Raw genomic sequence first — 23,443 nt, 5'->3', positions numbered from 1 at the left:
CAATTGGGGAAACCTCAGGAGCCAGATGCAAGGCACCAGTCAGTTGACTGTAACAGAGTTCTGACTCGAGTTTTCCCTGGGAACCCCCAACCCAGACTGTCCCTAGTATATGACTATATAGGTTATTAAAGTAGGAAGAGCCAACACCTGAGCATCCCCTTCCTACCAAAATTCCAAATCAAATAAAGCCTCCCTAGGGGAAATGCAGAGAGGGGATGCTGCTGAGGTTAAATCCCCACATGCTCCCACTCAACAGCCTTGTCTGGGAGATTATAATAAGTGTAACTGAGTAATGACTTCCACTGTCAACTGCTACTTCAGATAGAATAGAGCCCCTGGCACTTCAAATGCTGCTTGACAGGGCAAATGTAGTTATTTTGTTGCTAATAAAAGTATAACACTAGAAGTAGTTTACTTCTTGACCTGTAGGAAAAAAACAGCTTTACTGCCTTGCTTCATTAACTCTCAGGGTCTATATCCTTGCCCTTCAAAGTGGGGTTGTGGACCAGCAGCATTAGCATCTCATGGAAGCTTGTTAAAAATGTAGAATTCCAGGTCTCACCCAGACCTACTAAAACAAGGATTTGCATTTCAAAGAAGATTCCCAGGCAAAGCTCTGGACACCTCCTCTAATCCCCAGAGAACCTGACAATCTCATCAATCCACAAAACTGACAGAAAGAAGCAGTAAGGGCCTTAATTCTTTGGGGAACAGTAGTAAAGGTAAAGATGGTCAAGATTTACATACAAATATGTGTAGCAGCTTTATGTGTAACTGCCCCAAACTGGACACAACCCAAATGTCAGCATGTGGTACATCCATACAAGGGAACAATACTCAGCAATAAAAATGAACCAACTACTGATCCATGATAAACATGGATGAATCTCAAAAAAGCGTATGCTGACTAAAAGACAACATACAAAATTAATGCATACTGTGTTCCATTTATAAAAAATTCTCAAAAGTGAAAACTAGTCTCTAGTGTTACGAAGCAGTTCAGTAGTTTTCTGGGGACAGGTGCAGGGCAGGGAGGTGAAGAAGAAAAGGATTACCAAGGGCCATAAGGAAACTTCTGGGGGTGATGGATATGTTTACCATCTTGATTATGGTTATGTTTTCACAGGTCGCAGTTACCACACTGTACACTTCAAAGTTGCAATTTATTATATGTCAATTATACTTCAATAAACCTGTTTTTAAAAAGCATATGACTTGATTAATATAAAAATGATAAACAAAAGAAAGTACACTAGTTCCCTGATCTTTTATAAACAATAGAGATATAATTTAAAATTGATAAATCAAGTAATACAGGTATGATTCAATTTAGAATTATAAAGAAAACAGTAAGAAAATATGATGGGATAAGAGAAAGGTTGGAGGAAAGAATTTAAAACTGGAAATATGCCAATTCCATCACTGCTCATAGTAAGAAGTCAACAGAACTTTCTAAAGGAACAGAGGACCAAGTACACTACATAAAGTTCTAATAATAAAGATAACCAGGTGACACAAAAATACAACCCTTTCCCATTACTAGAATAAACCTATACACAGAACCATGAAAACACACAGCATATTTAAGATTATTTTTTTAAATGTAAAATCACCAAAATCAGAAGGCATGGAAATCGTAATGACAGACCTAACACCAAACATATCAATACAGTTAAGAAGCTATAACCATCAAGTAAGAAAACGACTCCAACTGGATCACAAAACGAAACCCAGCTAACAAGCAGAACAACAGAGAAACATCTAAAACAAAACAGAAAATAATATTTTAAAAATATGAGATGTCAAATACACAGTCAAATACAAAGAAAACATCTCATAACCTTAATAAATAAGGGCAACACTGGGGTAAAAATTAAATAAACAAACAAAAAAGGTACTTATTAAGGCTTAATAAAGCAAAAATCCACAAGAAGGATCTAGCAGTGATAAAATACCTATACACCAAATAACACAGGATGCACAAAGCAAAAACACAATAAATTCAAAACAGTACAAATGTCACAGCCATTCTCTGACCAATATGCAATAAGTAAACTAGAAAATAACAACAAAACTACTAGCTAATTATAGACAAACACATATGGGTGGCCTGGAGGCACATTTTCTTCCCCATTTTAGTAACCTAGCAGACAGTTGGCTCAATGTGTGAGGATCAGTTTAGCAGGAGTGCAGGCTCCAGCCACCTGTCTCCAGAGGTACTTTCTAACAAAGCCACTCACTTTCCCAACTGGAAAGTGTCCAGTGTACATGGTCATACAGATGTTCTCCTCTCCCCTGACATACTAAATATATACAGCATTAGAGAGGTGGGTTCTACTCTCCTATAACTTTTGCCCCAAAATTTCTTCTACCCTAACAAATTATTTTTTATCTAATTGGCTAATTCAAAAATGAATAAATGGGCATATTCTTGGCTCAACTATTCCCTCCTTCTTCCTTCTTTTGGAAATGCACCTGGCCTCCAAGAACACAGGTTCTCCTTGATGCCTACGTGAAAAGTGCCCTGTGAGTTATGCGACGCTGCATCTGGGCCAACTGCTGTAGGAGGTGGCCAGAGCTTCAGTGTAGCTCTGACTGGGGTAAGCTGGTCTAACGCTGGCGATCCAAATGAGCAAATCTCATCAACAGATCTAAAGCCACAACCTTCAACTGAACGGTAATAAAGTAATAAAGATCATATCAGTAATAAAGATAACATTTTGCCTTTTTTGCTACTTTTTATTTTATTTTTCAATTTATTCCAAACCTCAGAGAGAAGGATGATTTCTATTTATTAAGGCTCCCTCAGATACCCTAGTAATATGTATAATGATATTTTCTGCATTGTTGTTTATAATAGTAAAAAACTAAAAACTACCTATAAGCCCATCAATAAGGGAATAATTATACATTATTAATTAATACATTATGGTATATTAATTAATACATTATGGTATATACATTATGGTATATTATGGTAATTACATTATGGTATATACATTATGGTAATACATTATGGTATATTAATTAATACATTAATTAATACATTATGGTATATCCATAGCAAACAATACTAGGAAGTCATTTTTTAAATTGCAGTGATAAAAATCCACATTGGCGAAAACTAGATTCTAAACTATTCCCAGAAATAATTTTTCAAATACAGTGTCTATCACACAGCCAAAGAATAACCAAGGAAACAAGATACAGTAAGAACCAGTAGAAAAAAACAATTAAGAAGAAAAATATCCATGTAAAATTGAGATCCAAAGTCATAAAACACTGATTGTCAAAGACATAAAGCCAAGCAGGAAACTGTAAACTATAAAAAGTGACAAAACAGATTTTTTAAAGAACGAAAACAAAATGAAATAAAATAACTCAATGTTTATAACAAATCAGGTGCAGCTTACAAGAAAACTAGTGAGCTGGTAGATGGGTGACAAGAAACTATTCACAGACAGGTAAGGAAAAACAAATATGGAAAAGACAGAGATAAAGGATAAAGTAAGAAGGTCTAATATATGTCTAATTGGAAGAAGATAAATGAAATAAAGATCCACCTGAATGAGTTTAAAATAAAGCAGTGGTTTATATCTACTAATCCCAAACTCCCAATTTATCCCTCCCCCACCCCCTTTCCCCTTTGGTAACCATAAGTTTGTTTTCTATGTCCTTAAGAATAAGAATACACACACACACACACACACACACACACACACACACACACACACACACACACACACGTGTATATATTAATATATAACTGAATCACTTTGCTGTACACCAAAAACTAACACATTGTAAATCAACTATACTTCAATTAAAAAAATAAATAAACTAAAATAAAGTAGCAAATTAAACCTGAATAAAAAAGAAAGGAATTAATAAAAACCAGAATAGGGATTAATAAAACAGAAACAATAGAGAACAAAGCCCAATACAGATTTTTTTTAATGTATAATGAAACTGAAAAGCGTCTGGAGAGACTGATCAAAGAAAAAGAGAAGACATGAATTACCAATATCAGGAATGAAAAGGGGACATCATTGTTGGTTCTTCTGATATTTAACAGATAAAAGAATATTATGGATGACTTTAAACCAATGCATTTGACAATCTAAATGAAATGGATAAATTCCTAGAAAACTAAAAATTTCCAAAAATAAAATTAAAAAACCTGTTTATGTGGTTCTTTTCATATATACATATATGTTTGTACATAATCAATGTACATTATCAATGTATATAAATATACATTATCAATGTATATAAATATATATTCAAGTAAAAGCCAGGAAAAGGCCCCAAAATATACATATTAAATTAGCATATTAGCAGTAATTACTTATGTGGAGAGAAAGGGAATGAGGGAAAGCTGCTGAAAAGGGTTTTAAATTTTTACATTAAACACATACTTAGATATTGCCTGTGGAATTAAAAGCTAACAACCATGAAAAAGACATAAAAAAATTTTTTAATGATTTTTTGGGGGGAGCTTGTCAAATTCTAGAATATTCTAGGTAATATTTTAGAGTAAGTGACAGAGCTTGGTTGAGAAGCCCATTACTCCTGCTATAGTTAGGAAAACATTGTAATTTTCACAAAATTACAGTTATAATGTAATTAACACCCAATGAAAGTCAGCAAAGGCAATAAAATTCCAAAAAGAGAAGAAAAACCATCAGTTGCAAACTGTGATGTGTAACTACTCTATTCTAGATTACAAATCAATAAATAGGGGATGTTAACAACTCATAAGGGAAAACAACTGATTCCTAGATACCTGTGTCGGTTTTCCGTCATTCTTGGCAAGAGGATAAAGGAAACTAAAATTGAGATCTGTAAGTTACTACTTGGAAAACTAATAAAGGTAGCTAACTAGAGTGTTTCATTAATCAATCTTTCACATACTATAATTCAGTACTTCCAATTTCTAATTTGTAATAACATCAAATGGGGGGGGGAGAGTAAAATATAAACTGGATTGCATCCAATCTAACTAAATTAATTACTGATTTTTAAACAGCTCAACCCGCTGACCAACAAACAATTCTGCAAACTTTGAAAATGTTCTTTACTAATCAATTCTTAACACACTACATATAAAATAAAAATCAAATAATCATTTAGGCAATAGCAAAGAAAATATAACAAGTGCATAATCTCTCAAATTGTATTATAACAGTCACTGTGGTAACAATTAAGTATTTTCAGAATCAGCTTTATTTCAGATAAAGTAAAACAAAAAAGAAATCTGAAAAAGCTTTGAATTCTATAATTGTGAAAACTTAAACTGCAGGAAAAAGAAGAATAAAAGGAACCCTCTGGATTTTTCGTGAACAAGTATCAGATCCCTCTAAATCAAATGGAAAGCTTAAAACGGATATACCTAGAATTTATGAAAGCTCTTTTGTATTCATTACTCAAGAATCTCTAAATCCTGGGAATTCCCTGGTGGTGCAGTAGCTAAGACTCTGCACTCCCAATGCATGGGGCCAGGGTTCGATTCCTGGCCAGGGAGCTGCATCCCACATGCATGCTGCAACTAAGAGTTCACATGCCGCAGCTGAGGAGCCCGCCTGCCGCAACTAAGACCTGACACAACTAAATAAATAAATATTTTTTTAAAAAGATCCATTTGCTTTAAAAAAGAATCTCTAAATCCTAAAATGGGATACTAGAAAGAGTTTTAGGTGGATTTATAGCTTTACAAGCACATTTCTTAGCTTAATGTTTTATGTAATTAAAAAGAATATAATGACTAAATGTATGAAGTGACAAATACAACACTTTAAACTTTGGCAAAAAATTATTCATACTTTATTCATATTCAAAAACTCTGAATTTACACCAGAGATTATTATTAAACCATGATAAATTAGCATCAGAGACTAATATTAAGCCACGATAAATCAGACATTATGTTTCACAGAAAGGTGTATATATATATATATATATATATATAAATTTATATATATATATGTTTTTTTGTGGGTTTTTTTGAGGAAAACTTTTCCAAATACTCTCATTTGTAGTTTACTTACAAGAAATCAAATTATGGGAAGTATTGTCCATAACCAGGATAAGTTTCAGATAACTAGTTTTTTCTAAACGGATTTACAACCAAAAAGTCCAGCAAGTCAAATTAGGATGCCTCCCAAAATTGCTTTGGGAGCTTTGCTAAGGCGATGGAGCTTTTTCATCGTTTGCCAGCAAATAAGCAGCTGCCCATAGTAGCCTCAACACTTGTTTCCAAAAGGGTACATGGTGAAAGTCACCAGTAACGACCATGTTGCAAAATCCAAGTCAACTCTTTAGCATTCACCTTACCTGACCTATCAGCAGCTTTTGATCAATCAGTCTTCATGAAAGACTTTCTTCGGTTGGGTTTTCAGAATACTGTTTTCTTCCTACCTCCCTACCCTGGCTGATCCTTCTCAGTCTCCTTCATGGTTCTTCTTTTTCATCCCAGACTTGACACATTATAATGTCTCAGGTTTGGCAGACTTCTTTCCTCTCTACAGTAACTTTCTAGGTGCCTCACCCATTATCAAGTCTTCACATAGCACCGACATTCTGATGACTCCAAAATTCACAACTCAAGCCTGGACTACTTTCCTAAACTCCAAACTCCTATCTTGTTGCCTCCTTGACATCTGCACTTGGTAAGCATCAACTAACTTCACATTTCAAACTTGAACTCCTAAGCTACACCTCCAACTCTAAACCAGCAAATTGGCACTATCCTAATTTACGAATCACAATAACTAATCAAACTGCTCCATCCATGTTCCTTCTATCATCCTCAGTCACATCCTGGAAACAACATGAACTGGGATGGAAGAGGCAGAATCAAACTCAGGCCAGTACAGGCATAATTCTTTGAATTTTAGGTACAGGCAGACAGAAAGGTATTCCATGAGAGAATCCAATCTGAAGATGAGAGGAAAGCAGTACAGCTTGGGTCACCTGTCTACACCAATGGGATCCCAGTCAATTTACTCTTTCAACTGGGGATCTACCATGCCAGTTATTATGCTAGATACTAGGTACAGGTGGAGGAAAAAACCCACTATGTTCTCACAACAGAGAGGAGTTAGGAAAAGTACCATACAGTAGAGAGAGGACTAGAATCCACATCTTCTGCCTCTACATCAAGAGATTTACAAATGGAATGCCTTAATAAACATATATCAAAACAATTCATAGAAACTCACTAGATTTTACGAATGTACAAAATTTAACTTTTCTACAACAAAATAAGCATCTATGGCAATGTCTCTGAGAAATGTTATGCTGATCTGATATTCTTACAGAAGAAAAACTTTATATTATGAAATAGAATGTAACTTCTAGCTTAAGATAAAGATGACAGAAAGAAAGATAGATCATGTAGTTACCAAAACATTAAAGAATACTCTCTTGTACAAAGCTAACTAGGCTGGGACAGGCAAAGAGTTTGATTCCAATAACAAACCCCTGCAGAAAGGCAGCAAAGATAAAAGTCTGACAGAAGAGTGTTTCCACTATATTGTGGTGGGTTTTTCTTTATTTTCTTTATTTTAATTATGAGTGACTTGTTTTGTATTGCTTCGAGGCTTTCAATTCTAAAATTCAAGTGAAGTGTGTCTCAATTCTAAAATTCAAAATCATGCCAACAAAAGTAAAATAAATGAGAAGCACTACTTGAGATGAGGTTTATCCCATAAAATTTACATAAGATTTTTCATACAAAATTTTTCTCTTCTGTTGTACAAAAATATTTTCTATGTATTTGACACAGAGAGACAGTTTTTTCTGATAGAAAAATGCATAAGAACAGGAGATTTTTCAATCACATGAAGAAAAGCTAATCAGAGAATTTGAAAACTTTCAAAATTAAATTATTTCCTTTTATAAAACATTACAGTATAACAAAATCTTAAGAAAAAAAGATGTTTGTTAGATAGATGAATTTTGTGATCCAGCCTTTTAACATAATTACCTGTATTTCAATGCAAATTCAGCTCTGTATTTACATAGCTAAATAAAAGCTTTTGCAATTTTATTTCATCAGAAAAAAAAGGAAAAGGAAGCCAGAAATGCCTAACATTTTAAAGAATTACTGTGGAAGATTATTTACAAAAATATCATCCACATCACACTAGACTCTACAACTTAAAATTCTGGTGAGAACCTATTTTAAATATTTATTTTTTATTAGATAGCAACTCCTTGAGGCCTCAACTTGAGAGAACTGGGTCTGCCCCCTCAGAGTTTCTACTTCACAAAGAATTCTAAAAATGTTTTCCAGCTCTTCATGAAATACCATCTAATTACAGAAAGACTAGTCAAAAGTAGATAAACACCTCTGTTCTAGAACAGCATATTCTATACTGCTAATTTGCACAATGGAGGTCCCAGTAGTGAGGTACCCACATCATGCACCCGGAGGAGGGATGGTAAGTTCAGGAACAACAGCCGTTATTAGATTGGGATCATCTCATGTTTGTGCAACCATGCTGACTTGTTCATGCCTAATATTTCAAAATAGTCAGTTAACTGCTTTCAACCTACACATCCCCTACCTGAAGGGGGGCAGTGAGGACTTCTAACAATGAGAATTTGTTTAGAATAAAACATCTCAAAAAAGAGCCATAAGAGGTTTTTGGGTTTTTTTTTCCTTTGAAAAGAGCAAAAGACCTAAATTTTGTTCTAGGATTTTGGAGTTACTTTTTAAGAAGACGCTTTCCAAGAAGCTAGGAAAGGTAAAGTAAGGAATTTAGTGACTCAAAACACAGAACTTCTTTCTGACCTCTATTTTAATAAAATAGCTTTCAAATGAGTCTAGTACCTCTAAGTTCCTTATAGACTCTCTTTTATTAAAAACAAGCACAGCATAATAGTCACTATGGCCAAGAATAAAGTTCATTCACCCTTCAGACCACAGAGAAAGATACTCTAAATGTGGAAAATGACAATATAATGAAACAAAAGGGGAAAGTGGTATCAAACAGGTAGGATATATTCTGATTTGTACTATTACTGATACTGCTACAATGACCAATTTCAAGATATGTATGGTTGTTGAAAACCAGCTCACAAAATTCCTGAAAATTTAACAATCCTCGAGTCCATATGAACAGGCGCCAGCACATGTACATATAGAACAGTCCCAAGAGTACAATGCAGGATCCTCCTCCACCAGCATCCATTAACATCCACCAGACAAACCATTTCCTCCCATGGGAAAAATAGCCCCAGGAAGCCCTTCTCTAGGAGAACTATAGCATAAGGACCAAAAAGAAAGCTGGAGGCCTATGTGCAAATCTGGTCCATAAACCAATTTTGTTTGTCATTCAAAGGGTTTCTTCTCAAGAAAAACCTTAAAACTAGGAGATATTTTCTAAAAATCTAGAATTCTGGCTTCTCTTGAAAATAAGAAAAAAAGAACATAAGAAAAAATGCAGAAAATTATTCAAGAAATAAAGTAAGAAAGGTTTGCAGAACTCAAGATATATGAAGCTACTAAAAACACTGATCTAATTTGACAAATATAAAGAATATATGTAGCATGTATATATAATGAAGCATAATAATAACAAACTCCCTTAAAATCACCAAAGTAAGAAACAGGTCAGAACTAATACCCTATCTGCCCAGGTGTTCTTCACCTATTCTTCCACCTGCCTTCTCAAACCCAAAGTTAATCACCGAAGTCTGTGTTTATCATTCTCATATTTTTCCTCTGTGTGTGCATGTATATGTATGTGATTTCATTGCATTTACACATCTCTAAACTATATACTGTTTTGTATTGCTTTTAGTTTTACAAAATATTATATGTTGTTTTAATTCAACATTTTTCAAAGATTTATCTTTGCTGCTACATGTGTAAGTTATTTATTTGCAAGGCTGCCCATGTCCAACTGTACAAATATACCAAAACATCTATCCATTCCCGTCATTGATATTTGTTTGTTTTTAGCTTTTTACTATGAACAATATTGCTACTATAAACAGTATTTTTCTTATATCCTAATATAAGTAGTTTCCCTGGACACGTGCAAAATGCCTATAGCATAGTGCTGTTTCAAACTCTAAGTAGCAAACCACTCATTAGAAGACCAAAATCAGGAAGTTTTAAAAATAAAATAGGATAGTATCAAACTGCAATGCACAAAGAAAGGTGATTATTTCATGAATCTTTGATACCCACCCACCCCTATGTGTTTACTGGACCAAATTGTAAGTATATTTGTTACTGTCTAGTAAAAACAGTCTTAAAGTCACCCTTCTAGGTAAATACCCCATAAAAATGTGAACTATTGACTCTTTTGGGATGTGGATGCCCAACTTTGTAAGATAGCACCAACAAACTTTTCCTAACCAGTTACACCAATTTATACTCCCATGGAAAATGTATAAAAACTTCCTGGTGATCCACTACCCCGCTAACTTTGGTAATGTCAGGCATAAGAATTTTCGGTTAATCTGGTAAATACAAAATAGCATCCCACTGTGGTATTAATCTGCATTTCTGTGATTGCATATGAGGTTGATCATCTTTCCATATGTTTACTTCCGATTTCCCTTTCCTCTTGTGTGAAACATTTTTCTGTCTTATTGACTTCCTGGCTGCATGTATGTATGCACGTGTTGATCCATGTCTGCATGTATATATACACGAATCCTTTGACAGCTATGTGTTTCAAGTCTTTTCTCCCAGTTTGTGGCTTTTCTTTCTCCTTTCTTCACAGTGTCTTTTAATGAACGGATGTTCTTAATTTCATAGAACTTATCAACCTTTCCTTTTGTTTTGTATTTTGTGTTTAAGAAATTTTTCACTCCATCAAGATCATATAAGTTTGTTTTACCTCATAAATGTAGTCAAATCTTTGCCGTCCCCAGTGTCCTCAATGCCTTCTCTCTCCTTATCAGTTCCCCTACTTCTGTGGGTCTGTTTTGGGTTCTATATTCCACTCCATCGGTCAATTTGTCTATCCCAAAGTCAGTAATATACCATCTTAACTTCCATATCTTTAAAATAAGTCTTGAGTACTAATAAGGCAAGGACTCTCATTTTCTTCTTCTTTAGAAATGTTCGGCTATTTGGGGGCCTCTTTTTATTTTTTTTTTGCGGTACGCGGGCCTCTCACTGTTGTGGCCTCTCCCACTGCGGAGTACAGGCTCCGGACGTGCAGGCTCAGCAGCCACGGCTCACGGGCCCAGCCGCTTCACAGCACGTGGGATCCTCCTGGACCGGGGCACGAACTCGTGTCCCCTGCATCGGCAGGCGGACTCTCAACCACTGCGCCACCAGGGAAGCCCTGGGGCCTCTTTATGCTCATCAAGTTTCTCACAAAATTAATGTACTTTTAAGTTAAATCTGTACATTGAATCATTTGTGAGAATCATCTTTTAGATACTGAATCTTCCTATTCAAGAAGATAATGTCTCTATTTAATTTTTTAATGTCTTACAATAATGTTTCATAATTTTTCCATACAGCCTGCATATGTTTCTAGATACATTTTTCTTCCTACTGTCAATAATATCTTTTTCTGACTGATATCTTTTGTCTGTTGCTATTGGAAAAAAGGCAATTGATTATTTTTTAATATGGATCTTATATTCAGCCATCTTGCAATACTCGTTATTTCTAATAATTTGTGGATCCTTTTAGATTTTCAATAGAGACAATCACTTGAGAAAGATAGTGTTACATTTCTTCTTTTTCAGTCATTATTTTATTTCTATTTCCTGCCTTTCCACAAATGCCAGGATTTTCAGAACAATGTTGAATAGAGGTGGTGATTGCAGGCCTCCTGTCTTTTTCCTGATTTTAGGAGACCACTTTTACATTTTACTAAGAAATACCAGGCTAAGAAAGCTCCCTTCTATTCCTAGTTTACCTTTAGTTTTATCTATGATAGATTTGACATCTCTCATTCTTTTTATCAATCTACTGAGAAAAACACATGACTTTAATGTGGTATCTTTGTCTGGTTTTGGTATCAAGGTGATGCTGGCTTCGTAGAATGAGTTCAGAAACATTCCTTCCTTTGCAAATATTTTGTAATAGTTCACAAAGAGTAGGTGCTAGCGCTTTTCTAAATGTTTGGTAGAATTCACCTGTGAAGTTGTCTAGTCCTAGACTATAGTTTGTTGGGAGTCTTTTTATTATGGATTCAATATCATTACTGGTAACTAGTCTGTTGATATTTTCTATTTCTTCCTGGTTCAATGTTGGGAGATTGTACATCTACAGGAATTTTTCCATTTCTTCTAGGTTGTCCATTTTATTGGTGAAAAATTGTTCACAGTAATCTCTTATGATCCTTTGCATCTCTGTGGTGTCAGTTATAAATTCACCTTTTTCATTTCTGACTTTATTGATTTGGCCCCTCTCTTTTTCTCTTGATGAGTCTGGCTAAAGGTTTATCAATTTTGTTTATCTATATCTTTTGACTTACATGTAAAGTGATTATTGATGGGTAAGTAATTGCTGCCATTTTTAAAATTGTGTTTGGGTTGTTTTTGTAGTTGTTTTTTGTTCTTTTTTTTTGCTCTCTTCCTTGTGATTTGATGATTACCTTTAGTGTTATGCTTGGATTCCTTTCTTGTTTTGTGTGTGTGTAACTATTATAAATTTTTGGTTTGTGGTTACCATGAGGTTTATGTATACCATTATATATGTATTAAGTAATTTATTTTAAGCTGCTCCCCTCTTAAGTTCAAATGCATTTTAACAACCCTGCATTTCCATCCACCCCAATATTTACTGTTTTGACATCATATTTTACATCTTTTTGTTTTATGTATCCCTTTACTACTTATTGTGGATATAGGTAATTTTACTACTTTCATCTGTTAACTTTCCTACTAGTTTTGTATTTGGTTGATTTACTACCTTTACTATATAGTTGCCTTTACCAATGATATTTTTTTCTTTCATAATTTTCACATTTCTAGTTGTGACCTTTTTTTTTTAATTTATTTTGAGGTGTGTTTATTACCCTTTGGACAAGTAAGCAGAACGTCCAATTGACCAAGATTCAAGGAGGGATGGTCAGAGCTGGCTTTAGAGGAAGACTGCGAGTCATATATGGAAATTTAACAAGGATCTAAGGAGGCTCCCTGGAGTGACAATGTTCATGGATCAATGAATATATGGGCCTGCTGGTCGGGTCTATTTTAGAAAAGTAAATTTGCTTTCTTGTAGGTAAATTCCAAAACCAGCTAATGTGGTCTCCAGGATCGCGGGGATATTATTAGAATCCCAGACAATGCTAAATTAGCAACCCCTTTCCCTTACTAATCTATCTAAAGACAAAAAAAAAAAAGTACTGCCCAAAACCCTCTCCTCATGTTTTCATTTTTCCCAGTGTCTTTTCAGGATGAGCCCTGACAGATAGTTGAACAACTGCCCTTTGGACGGTGGCTGCAGAGAGCTGAGCAAAGGGTCTTGGAATTCTGAAATACAGATCAGATGACGTTCTTATAACTTAATTATCTTGAATTCTCTAACATTCTTTTACCTGTTGACATTATCATATTAAAATTTTATCATGCCTGAAATGTTTATTCTTGCAGTGAAAATCACTCCAGGTTACAATTTTTCCCCTTCTCAAAAATACTGCTATTTCTCTAGATGGTTGTTTTTATTCCATCATCCATCATGATAAAAACTAGATAGCTAGTGGGAAGCAGCCACATAGCACCGGGAGATCAGCTCGGTGCTTTGTGTCCACCTAGAGGGGTGAGATAGGGAGGGTGGGAGGGAGACACAAGAGGGAGGAGATATGGGGATATATGTATATGTATAGCTGATTCACTTTGTTATACAGCAGAAACTAACACATCCTTGTAATCAATTATACTCCAATAAAGATGTTTAAAAAAAAATGGCCTTTTCTTTTTCACTTACAGAAATCCCTTTAACGTTTCTTGTGAAGTTGGTTTGGTAGTGCTAAAAGCTTTTCTTGTCTGTAAAAGTTTTGACCTCTACATCAAATCTGAATGAAAGCCTTGTGGGTATTTTAGGTTGTAGGTTTTTCCCTTGCATCACTTTAAGTATATCATGCCACTACTTTCTGCTCTGCAGGGTTTCTGCTGAAGTCAGCTGATAATCTTATGGAAGTTCCCTTTTAGGTAACTTGTTACTCTTCCTTGCTGCTTTTAATATTCTCTATTCTCTCTTTAGTTTTGGTTTTTACCGTTTTAATAATACAATGAATTGTATCTTGGTGTGGTCCTTCTTGGGTTGATGCTGTTTGGGGCTCTCTGTGCTTCCTGGGCCTGGGGATGTCTGTTTCCCATCCCAGGTTAGGGAGGTTTTCAGCTATTATGTCTTCAAATACGTTCTCTTCCCCTTTCTCTCTTCTCCTTCTGGGACCCCTATAATGCAAATGTTAGTATGCTTGATGCTGTCCTACAAGTCTTCTTAAACTGTCCTCATTTCTTTTTATTCTTTTTTTCTTTTTCTTCAGCTTCATTGATTTCCACTACTCCATCTTCTAGCTAATTTGTTCCTCTGTATCATCTAATCTACTGTTGATTCCTTCTAGTGTATTTTTTCTTTCAGTTATTACATTCTTAACCTCTGTTTAGTCATTTTATATTTTATACTCTTTGTTAAAAACGTCTATGTTTTCACTCTGTTCATCCAATCTTCTCCTGATTTCTTTGCTATGTATCAATATTTGGTAGTTCGGTTACATTTCCTGACCTTGGAGAACTGCCCTTTAGTAGGAGATGGCCTATCTGTTCCAGCAGCACACTCCTTCCTATCTGGTCACCAGAGCTGTATGCTCCAGGGGTGCCCGTTATGGAGACTGCGCAGGCCCTTCTGTTATAGCAAGCTGACCACTTTGAATGGTCTGGCAGGCATGGCTGACCCCCAGTTCAGTTGGTTGCCAGGTCCTGCCTTATGTAGAGGCTGTCAGCTGCTGCTGGGTAGGGCTGGGTCACAAGGCAGCTGGCTGTGGATCCCCAAGGGGTCCCGAGGCTAATGTTGGCTCACTGGTGGGCAGAGCCAGGTTTCAGGGTGGGTGGTTACAGGACTTGGGTCCTTGGATCTAATGTTGATCTGCTGGTGAGTGGCGCCAGATCTTGACACACCTGGCTACAGGGCCCAGGGTGTCCCAAAGATGGTGTCGTCCTGTTGGTGAGTGGGGCTGGATCCTAGAGAGGCCTGCTGAGGGGTCCAAGGTGTCTTGGAGCTGGTGTTGGCTTGCTAGTGGGCAGGACCAGTACCAGGGCCTAGGGTGGGATGGGGGGTGGGGTGCACCAGGGCAGGTCCTGCAAACGAGTTGGTAAAGTCGGTCTGGGGCTAGTGCCGGCCCACTAGTGGGCAAAGCCAGGTCCCAGAGTCTCTGGCTGCAGGGTCCTGGAGGTCCTGGAGTTGGTGTATCAACCTGCTGGTGGGCAGGGATGGGGCCCAAGGTGACCTGGGGCTGGTGCCTGTCTACTGGCTGGTAATGTTGGTCTAGGGTTAGTGCTGGCCAACTGGTGTGTACAGCCAAGTCCTAGGGTCTCTAGCTGCAGGGCCCTCAGGTGGAGGGACTAGTGCCGGGACTGTGCAGGGCTTGGTCCTGGGCCCTCTGGTGGACAGGGCGAGGTCCCAGGATGGCTGTGGGCTCAGGGAGTCTTAAGGCAGCTGGCAGGCTGGTGGGTGGGGCTGTGTCCAGCCCAGCTAGTTGCTTTGCCTGAGGCATCCCAGTACTGGTTGTGAAAGGCTGGTGGGTGGGGCCAGGTCCTGGAGCTAATAAGCTAAAGGGAGAATTCCAAATTGGTGCTTGCCAGCATCAGTGTCCTAATGGTAGAATGAGTTCCCAGAAATGTCTGCCACCAGTGTCTATGTCTTCAGAGTGAGCTGCAGTTGCCTCCTGCCTCTCCAGAAGGATCTCCAAGATCAGCAGTTGCATCTGAATCACACTCTTCTCAAACTACTGCTTCTGCCTTAGGTCCTGGAGGATGCAAGATTGTGTGTGTACCCTTTAAGAGTGGAGTCTCTATTTCCCACAGCCCTCTGGCTCTCCCAAAAGTAAGCACTGCTGGCCTTCAAAGCCAAACATTCTGGGGTCTTGTCTTCCCAGTGTAGGATGGCTGTACACCAGAAACTAACACAACATTGTAAATATATATATATATATATATATATATATATATATATATATTCTTTTTTACATTCTTATCCATTATGGTTTATTACAGGGTACTGAATATAGCTCCCTGTGCTATATAGTAGGGCCTTGTTGTTTATCTATTTTACAAACAATAGTTTGTATCTGCTAATCCCAACCTCCTAATTTATACCTCCCACTCCCTTCCCATTTGATAACCATAAGTTTCTCTTCCATGTCTGTGAGTCTGTTTTGTAAGTAAGTTCATTTGTATCATATTTTAGATTCCACATATAAGTGATACCATATGATATTTGTCTTTCTCTTTCTGACTTACTTCACTTAATATGATAATACCTAGGTCCATCCATGTTGCTGTAGACTGCATTATGAAATTTAATGAATATTTTAGGATCCAGCACATGATACCTTTTTATAAATATTTCACATGTTCATGAGAAGTATACATACACTCTAATCTGGGGTTAAGAGTATATTAAACCAAACTTGGTACTCAGGTTGTTCAAATCTTTATTTTTAAGGTCTTTTGACCTCATTGATAAGTTGGGAGAGATGGGTTGCGATTATCCACAATGACAGAGGATTTGACAGTTTCTCCTATATACATCCAATATAGCTTTATTTGTACATTTTCAGATCTTTGTTTTCAGGTGCATACAAGTTCAGTATGACATTTCCTAAGAAATTTAAACTTTTATCATATGCAGTGACTATCTTACTAATAATCCTTTTTATCTCAAAGTATATATCTATATACCTCTTTCCTTTGGTTAGTCATCTCCTGGCATAAAAAGAACTATACCAGATGTGGCTATTATTAACAATACACAGCCTATTTACATTTTTTAATTAGATCTAAACATCTCTGTCAACAGCAAGTTTAATCAACTGACATTAATGGTAATTACTTTACTTATTTCAACATCTTACTATTTAATTTGTCCTAAGATTATGCTTCTTTTTATATTTTTTATGGATCTGATGAACTTTCTTTTGGTTTTTGTTTTGTTTTGTTTTTCTTACTACTCCCTTCACCCTCCAACTCATCTGTAAGCTTTATGCTCTGTTTCCATGAAGAATATCTTAGGACCCCTATCAAAGGATACACAGGCCTTAAAACCTTTCATCTCTGAAAAGCAAAAACCAATGAAAAGCCCTGAGCCAAGCGTGAAGCAATGTATCCAAATTAGAACTGAAAGTCAGTAGATTTTTTTAAATATATAAATTTAAAAAGTGGAAGACTAGAATTAATTCTAAAAAACAGAAAAAATAAAAAAGCTAGAAGACATCTGAGATGGATGGATAGATGGATGGCAGTGAGGGAGGGAGAGAGAGAGAGAAAGGGCAGGTGAGAGGGAGAAAGGAAAGAAATCAGGCCATGTGTCTGCTTCAGCACAACCTGTGAGCTAATATGGTTTTTCTATCTTTAAATAGGTAGAAAAAAATCTATTTAAAATACTATTTCATAATCTATAAAAATTATATGGAATTCAAATTTCACTGTGCATGAAATTTTACTGTAACAGAAAAACACACATTTTTTTACACATTGTGGCTGCTTGAGCACTGTTTGTCAAAGTTGAGTAGCTGGTACAAGACAAGGATGTCTCCTGTCACTAGTCCTTTTCAACATCATGCTAGAAGTCCTTACTAATGCAATTAGACAAGAAAAGGAAATAAAAGGTAATACAGACTGGGAAGGAAGACATTAAACTGGCTTTGTTTGCAAAATATATTTTCATGCATGATGTGCAGAAACCTGAAAGAATTAACAAAAACATTCCTGGAACAAATAAGCAATTATACCAAGGTTGCAGGACACAGGGTACATATACAATAAGTCAATCATTCTTTTATATACCAACAACGAACAAGTGGAATTTGAAATTAAAGACACAATATCACTTACACTAAGACCCCAAATAATGAAATACTTAAGATATAAATCTAACAAAATATGTACAAGATCTATATGAGGAAATTAAACTAATGCTTGAAATCAAGGAAGAACTAAATAGAAGAAATTCTGTGTTCATGGATAGGAAAACTCGATATTGTCAAGATGTAGATTCTTCCCAATTTAATCTATGCAATGCAATTCTCAATCAAAAGCACAGCAAGTTATTTTGTGGATATTCACAAACTGATTCTAAAATTTATATGGAGAGGCAAAAGAGCCAGAATGACCAACACAATATTGAAAGAGAACAAAATTGGAGGACTGACAGCAACCAATGTCAAGAGTCACTATAAAGCTACAGTAATTGAAGACAGTGCGGTTACTGGCAAAAGAATAGACAAATAAATAAAGGAACAGAACACAGAAACAGATTGCATACACACTGTCAATCAACTGATCTTTGACAAAGGAATAAAGGTAATATAATGGAACACTGATAGTCCTTTCAACAAATAGTGCTGAAACAACTGGATATCCAGAGGCAAAAACATGAATCTAGACACAGACCTACACCCCACAACAATTAACTTAAAATGGATCACAGATCTAACTGTAAAGCACAAAACCATCAAACCCCTATAAGATAACATAGGAGAAAACCTAGAAACCTTGGGTATGACAATGACTCTTTAAATACAACACCAAAGGCACAATCCATGAAAGAAATAATGGATAAGTTTGACCCTAATAAAATAAAAAACTTCTGCACTACGAAAGATAACGTCAAGAGAATGAGAACACAAGCAACAGATTAGGACAAAGTATTTGCAAAAGACATACCTGATAAAGGAATATTATCTAAAATATACAAAGAACTCTTAAAACTCAACAATAAGAAAACAATCCAATTAAAAACTGAGCCAAAGACCTTAATAAACACCTCACCAAAGAATATATACAGATGGTAAATAAGCCTATTTGAAAAGACACTCCACGTCATATGTCATCACGGAAATGCAAATTAAATCAACTACGATCTACCACTACACACCTATTAGAATAGCCAAAATCTGGAACACTGACAACGCCAAATGCTAGCAAGGATGTAGAGCAACAGAACAGAAACTCATTTACTGCTGGTAGGAAGGCAAAATGGTACAGCCACTTAGGAAGACAGTTTGGCAAATTCCTATAAAATTAAACAGACTCTTACCACATGATCCAGCAATCGTGCTCCTTGGTAGTTACCCAAAGGAGTTGAAAACACGTCCACTCAAAAATCTGCACACAGATGTATATAGCAGCTTTATTCATAGTCGCAAACACCTGGAAGCAACCAAGGTGTCCTTCAGTAGGTAAATGGAGAAACTGTGATACATCTATACAGTGGAATATTGTTCAGCAATAAAAAGAAATGAGCTATCAAGGCATGAAACGACATGGAGAAAACTTTAATGCATGTTACTAAGTGAAAGAAGCCAATCTGAAAAAGCTACATATTACACGATTCCAACTATATGATGGAAAAATATGGAGAAAGTAAAACATGGTTGCCAGAGAGGGCAGAAGGGACGGATAAGTCAAGCACAGAGGATTTTTAGGGCAGTGAAAACACTCTGGACAACACTATAATGATGGGTACATGTCATTTTACATTTGTTCAAACCCATGGAATGTAAAACACCAAGAGTGAACCCTAACATAAACTATGGACTTGGGTAATTATAATGTGTCAACATAAGTTCATCAACTGTAACCATTGTGCCTCTCTGGTGTGAGATATTAATAATGGGGGGGGGGGGGAGACTATGCATATTGTGGTGGCAGGGGATATATGAGAAATCTCTTTACCCACCCCTAAATTTTGATGTGAACCTAAAACTACTCCTGAAAAATAAAGTCTTTAAAAAAAAGAAAAGTTGAGTTACTGCAATAGAGACCATAATACCCCTGCAAAGCCGAAAATATCTGCTATCTGTCCCTTTAAGAAAAAGTTTCCTAGTCCCTGGTTTAATGTACTAAACGAACAAATTTGATCAAGACAGTTTTTACCTGCCCTTCAAAGTCTCACTAAGTCACCACCAAAGACATCTTAAAAATTTTATGTCCATTGTAATGCTGTAGTGAAAAGTATCATTACCTAATATTAGGGAACTCATGGAATAGGAAAAAGAGTACTGGATCAGGATCCAGAACAGAAATAGTACAGCTTCAACCAGTGAAAAGAAAAATCTACTACAAAAAAAGTAGTTCTTCATTTAAAAAGCATCAGAAAAATTCCAATTTCAGATTCAATAAAATAGAAAGAGGCTGGGAACAAACATCAACGTAATGTTTATAACTGAACCAGTCTTAGCCATTCATCCCAGCATATATAGAGAGTTACAGATAGCATCAACTTCTACTTCCAAGATCAAGTTCTCTGACCAACATGGAAACCAAATCCATGCTCTGCCTCAGAAGACATCTATCTCACCATATGGTTGAAGCTGGAGAGAGAAGCAGAGGAGAGTCTTCAATAACACTGGCAGAGGATAAACAAAAGTCATGAAGGTGACAAGAAACATTCTAGAAACCAAAACACATATATTTTTTAAAAACTTAGCTCTAAAAAAAAAGGAAACAACAATAACAAAACCACACAAGACCCCAAAAGATGCCACATGGTCAAATTCTAATCTTTCAAATAACAGATGATTTCCCTGTATAGTACAGAAAAAGGTGAAAAACTTTTCACTTCATTCTATGAAGGTTGTATAAACATGATACCAAACCAGAAAGGGTAACACAAAAAACAAAATTAGAAGATTCCCATCTCGTTTATGTTTATATCAAAATATATAAAATTAAATCCAGCAGTATATATTAAAAACCACCATAACCACGAACCACAATGACCAGGTAGTGTTTATTCTACTAATACAAGGCCAGTGCAGCATCAGTAAGACTATTAATACAATTCAGTATAATAAAATCTGAGACAAATTTTAATATATACCATCCTGACACATAACAAAAAGGCAGCTGACAAACTTTAACCCTTATTCTCGATTAGAAAAGAGTAGCAAACTCCTAAAGAAGTTGAAATAGTAGAAAACTCTCTGAACTTGATATTTATCGGCAAAATATTAAAAGCATTCATTAAACTCAAATAAAGGTAAGGATGAACATGATCCCTTCAACAGCTGAATATTGTACCAAGAACCTTAGCCAATGTGAGAATATATGAAAAATATGTTAAGATTAAAATGCTGGAAACAGAAGAGATTAATATTGCATTTTTTATATATAATGAACTTTTTTTGTTTTCTGGAAAACACAAGAAAATTAATTGAGAAAAAACAATGGCTTATACAAGTACAAGCACATAAAATTTACCAAATTTCCTACGGACCTACAACAATAACCAGACTTCATCAGAAGTACGGTGAAAAGATCCCATTCAAAGGAATAAATGCTATAAAATAGCTAGGGATAAATCTGAGGGGGAAAAAAGATACAAGACAAAGCCAATGTGAAGAAAACTTCTTTGACGAACATTAAAACATGAATGACCACCCACTCAAAATAAGAGCCATGCATATCATGGATGGAAAGATTTAGTATCATAAAAATGTCAATTCTTTATAAACAAGATTTATAGAAATTCCAATCGAAGTCTCATAAGAGTATTTTTCTTCTTCACTTTAAAATTAATAATTCTAAACTCATTTGGAAGAGTTGATGTGTGAGAATTAGCAAAGAAAATCTTCAAGGAAAAAAGAAAAATAATAATGACGGGAACTTTGTACCCTCTAGATATTAAAGCTCCTAGAAGTGAATTAGGGTGGAACATTAAGAGGCAATACCTGTAATAAATTTAACAACAAAAGATTAATACAAAATTGGCTTTAGGTAAATAGTTATTAAATAATGCTATAGAAAAGAGGATAAAGAATGTGAAAAGGCAATTTACAGGAGGGGAAAAGCAAGTCTAATCTGAAAAGATATACTAGCATCTGAGAAAGTGAAAATTAAAATGCTAAGATTATTTTTTTCTTCAACTCTGGCAAACTTAAAAAATAACAACATTAAATGCTACAAGACTATAAGGAAACAGGTACTGTCCTGTGATTGATGGGAATATAAATTATTACCATCTTTTTGCAACATAATCTGGTAGGATTTATTAAAATGTAAAATGAACACATGATACTTAGAACTGCAATACCATGTTTAGCAATCTTATAAATATACATACTAATGTTCTAAAAGACTTTGTACAAAGATAATCACTGCTTTACTATAAATAACAAAAATGGCAAAACCCCACAAAAACAAAACAACAAAAACATCCTAAGTGTTCATTAATGAAGAAATAGTTTCAAATTTTGGATAAACTATGCTATGGATTACTATGTAGTAATGTATTAAAGAGTATTAATAATAAATTGATATATACTGAAATATAAACACTACACAGAAATTTATAATTCTAAGGAGATAGTATGATCCCGTTTATGTAAAAAACAAAAAAAATCCCAATCTATAAATATGTCTGTGTATGCAACTATTTAAGAAATATAAATACTTATGTCAAAGGCTTATGCCAAATTATTCTTTGTTTTCTAATAATTACCTCTATATGCCATGTCATCATAAATAGGAGGCATCTTTAATTATAAAAAAAATTTTCACAACTTTTCAAATTAAATATATTACATGCTGTTTTACAACCAGCTATAGGTCATGACTATCTAACTATATAAATATTTTAGCCAAAGCTTATACATAAAGACAATGTGCAACTTTTAGAATCTGACATTTAAGGTCACCTTCAGCATGCTAAAAGGAGAATTTAATTGTGCTTACCGATTTCATTAATCACTGCTCTTATTTTGGAGACAAAAGGACCAACTTCACTGGAATTCATTTTGACTCTTTCCTTAAGGTCAGCACCTGCAAAGTATTTTATTTACAAATATAATCTAGTTATAAACAAAATTTTAAGGCAACAAACTGAACATTTACTTAAGATTTATATATAACTTGAAGACAGACTAGATTTATCTATCAAAGGAATTACAATATCTAAGTTTTCCTTCCCAAAGACCAGCACCAGATTGAATATATTTGTTTGTTCATGTATCTACCATGTGCTTAAAGTAATGCTTCTCAAACTTCATGGTCTCAGAACCCCTTTATACTCTTAGAGAAGGAGGCATTGTTAACATTATATATATCTACCAATAGTTATTCTATTAGAAAATGAAACAAAATTTTTAAAATATTTATTTTTTCATTGAATAATACAAATAAACCCATTCCTGTTAACATAAATGATTACAGACTGATGCCACTTTCTTGGTTCTTGAAAAGATGCTGGCTGTTCTATCCACCACTGCTGCTGTCCCATCAGTGCAAATGCCAACCC

At 35.3% G+C, this 23,443-nt stretch overlaps 1 protein-coding gene across 4 annotated transcripts in view; it reads right to left on the bottom strand.

Annotated features, from left to right (window-relative positions):
* AUH (AU RNA binding methylglutaconyl-CoA hydratase) overlaps nt 1-23,443 on the bottom strand; it is a 162,870-nt gene that overhangs the window by 84,721 nt on the left and 54,706 nt on the right. For 3 of the 4 annotated variants that reach the window (XM_019936294.3, XM_073805877.1, XM_019936296.3), the window contains one exon: nt 22,882-22,968. The exons of the other annotated variant lie outside the window; for it this stretch is intronic. In XM_019936294.3, coding sequence (XP_019791853.1) covers nt 22,882-22,968 — 87 coding nt within the window. The remainder of the gene's footprint in view (nt 1-22,881; nt 22,969-23,443) is intronic. 4 annotated transcript variants of the gene reach the window in all.

This window comes from Tursiops truncatus, chromosome 6, assembly GCF_011762595.2.
Source record: "Tursiops truncatus isolate mTurTru1 chromosome 6, mTurTru1.mat.Y, whole genome shotgun sequence".
NCBI lineage: Eukaryota > Metazoa > Chordata > Mammalia > Artiodactyla > Delphinidae > Tursiops > Tursiops truncatus.
Note: the sequence above shows the minus strand (reverse complement) of the source record. Positions and strands in the feature narration are given on the sequence as shown.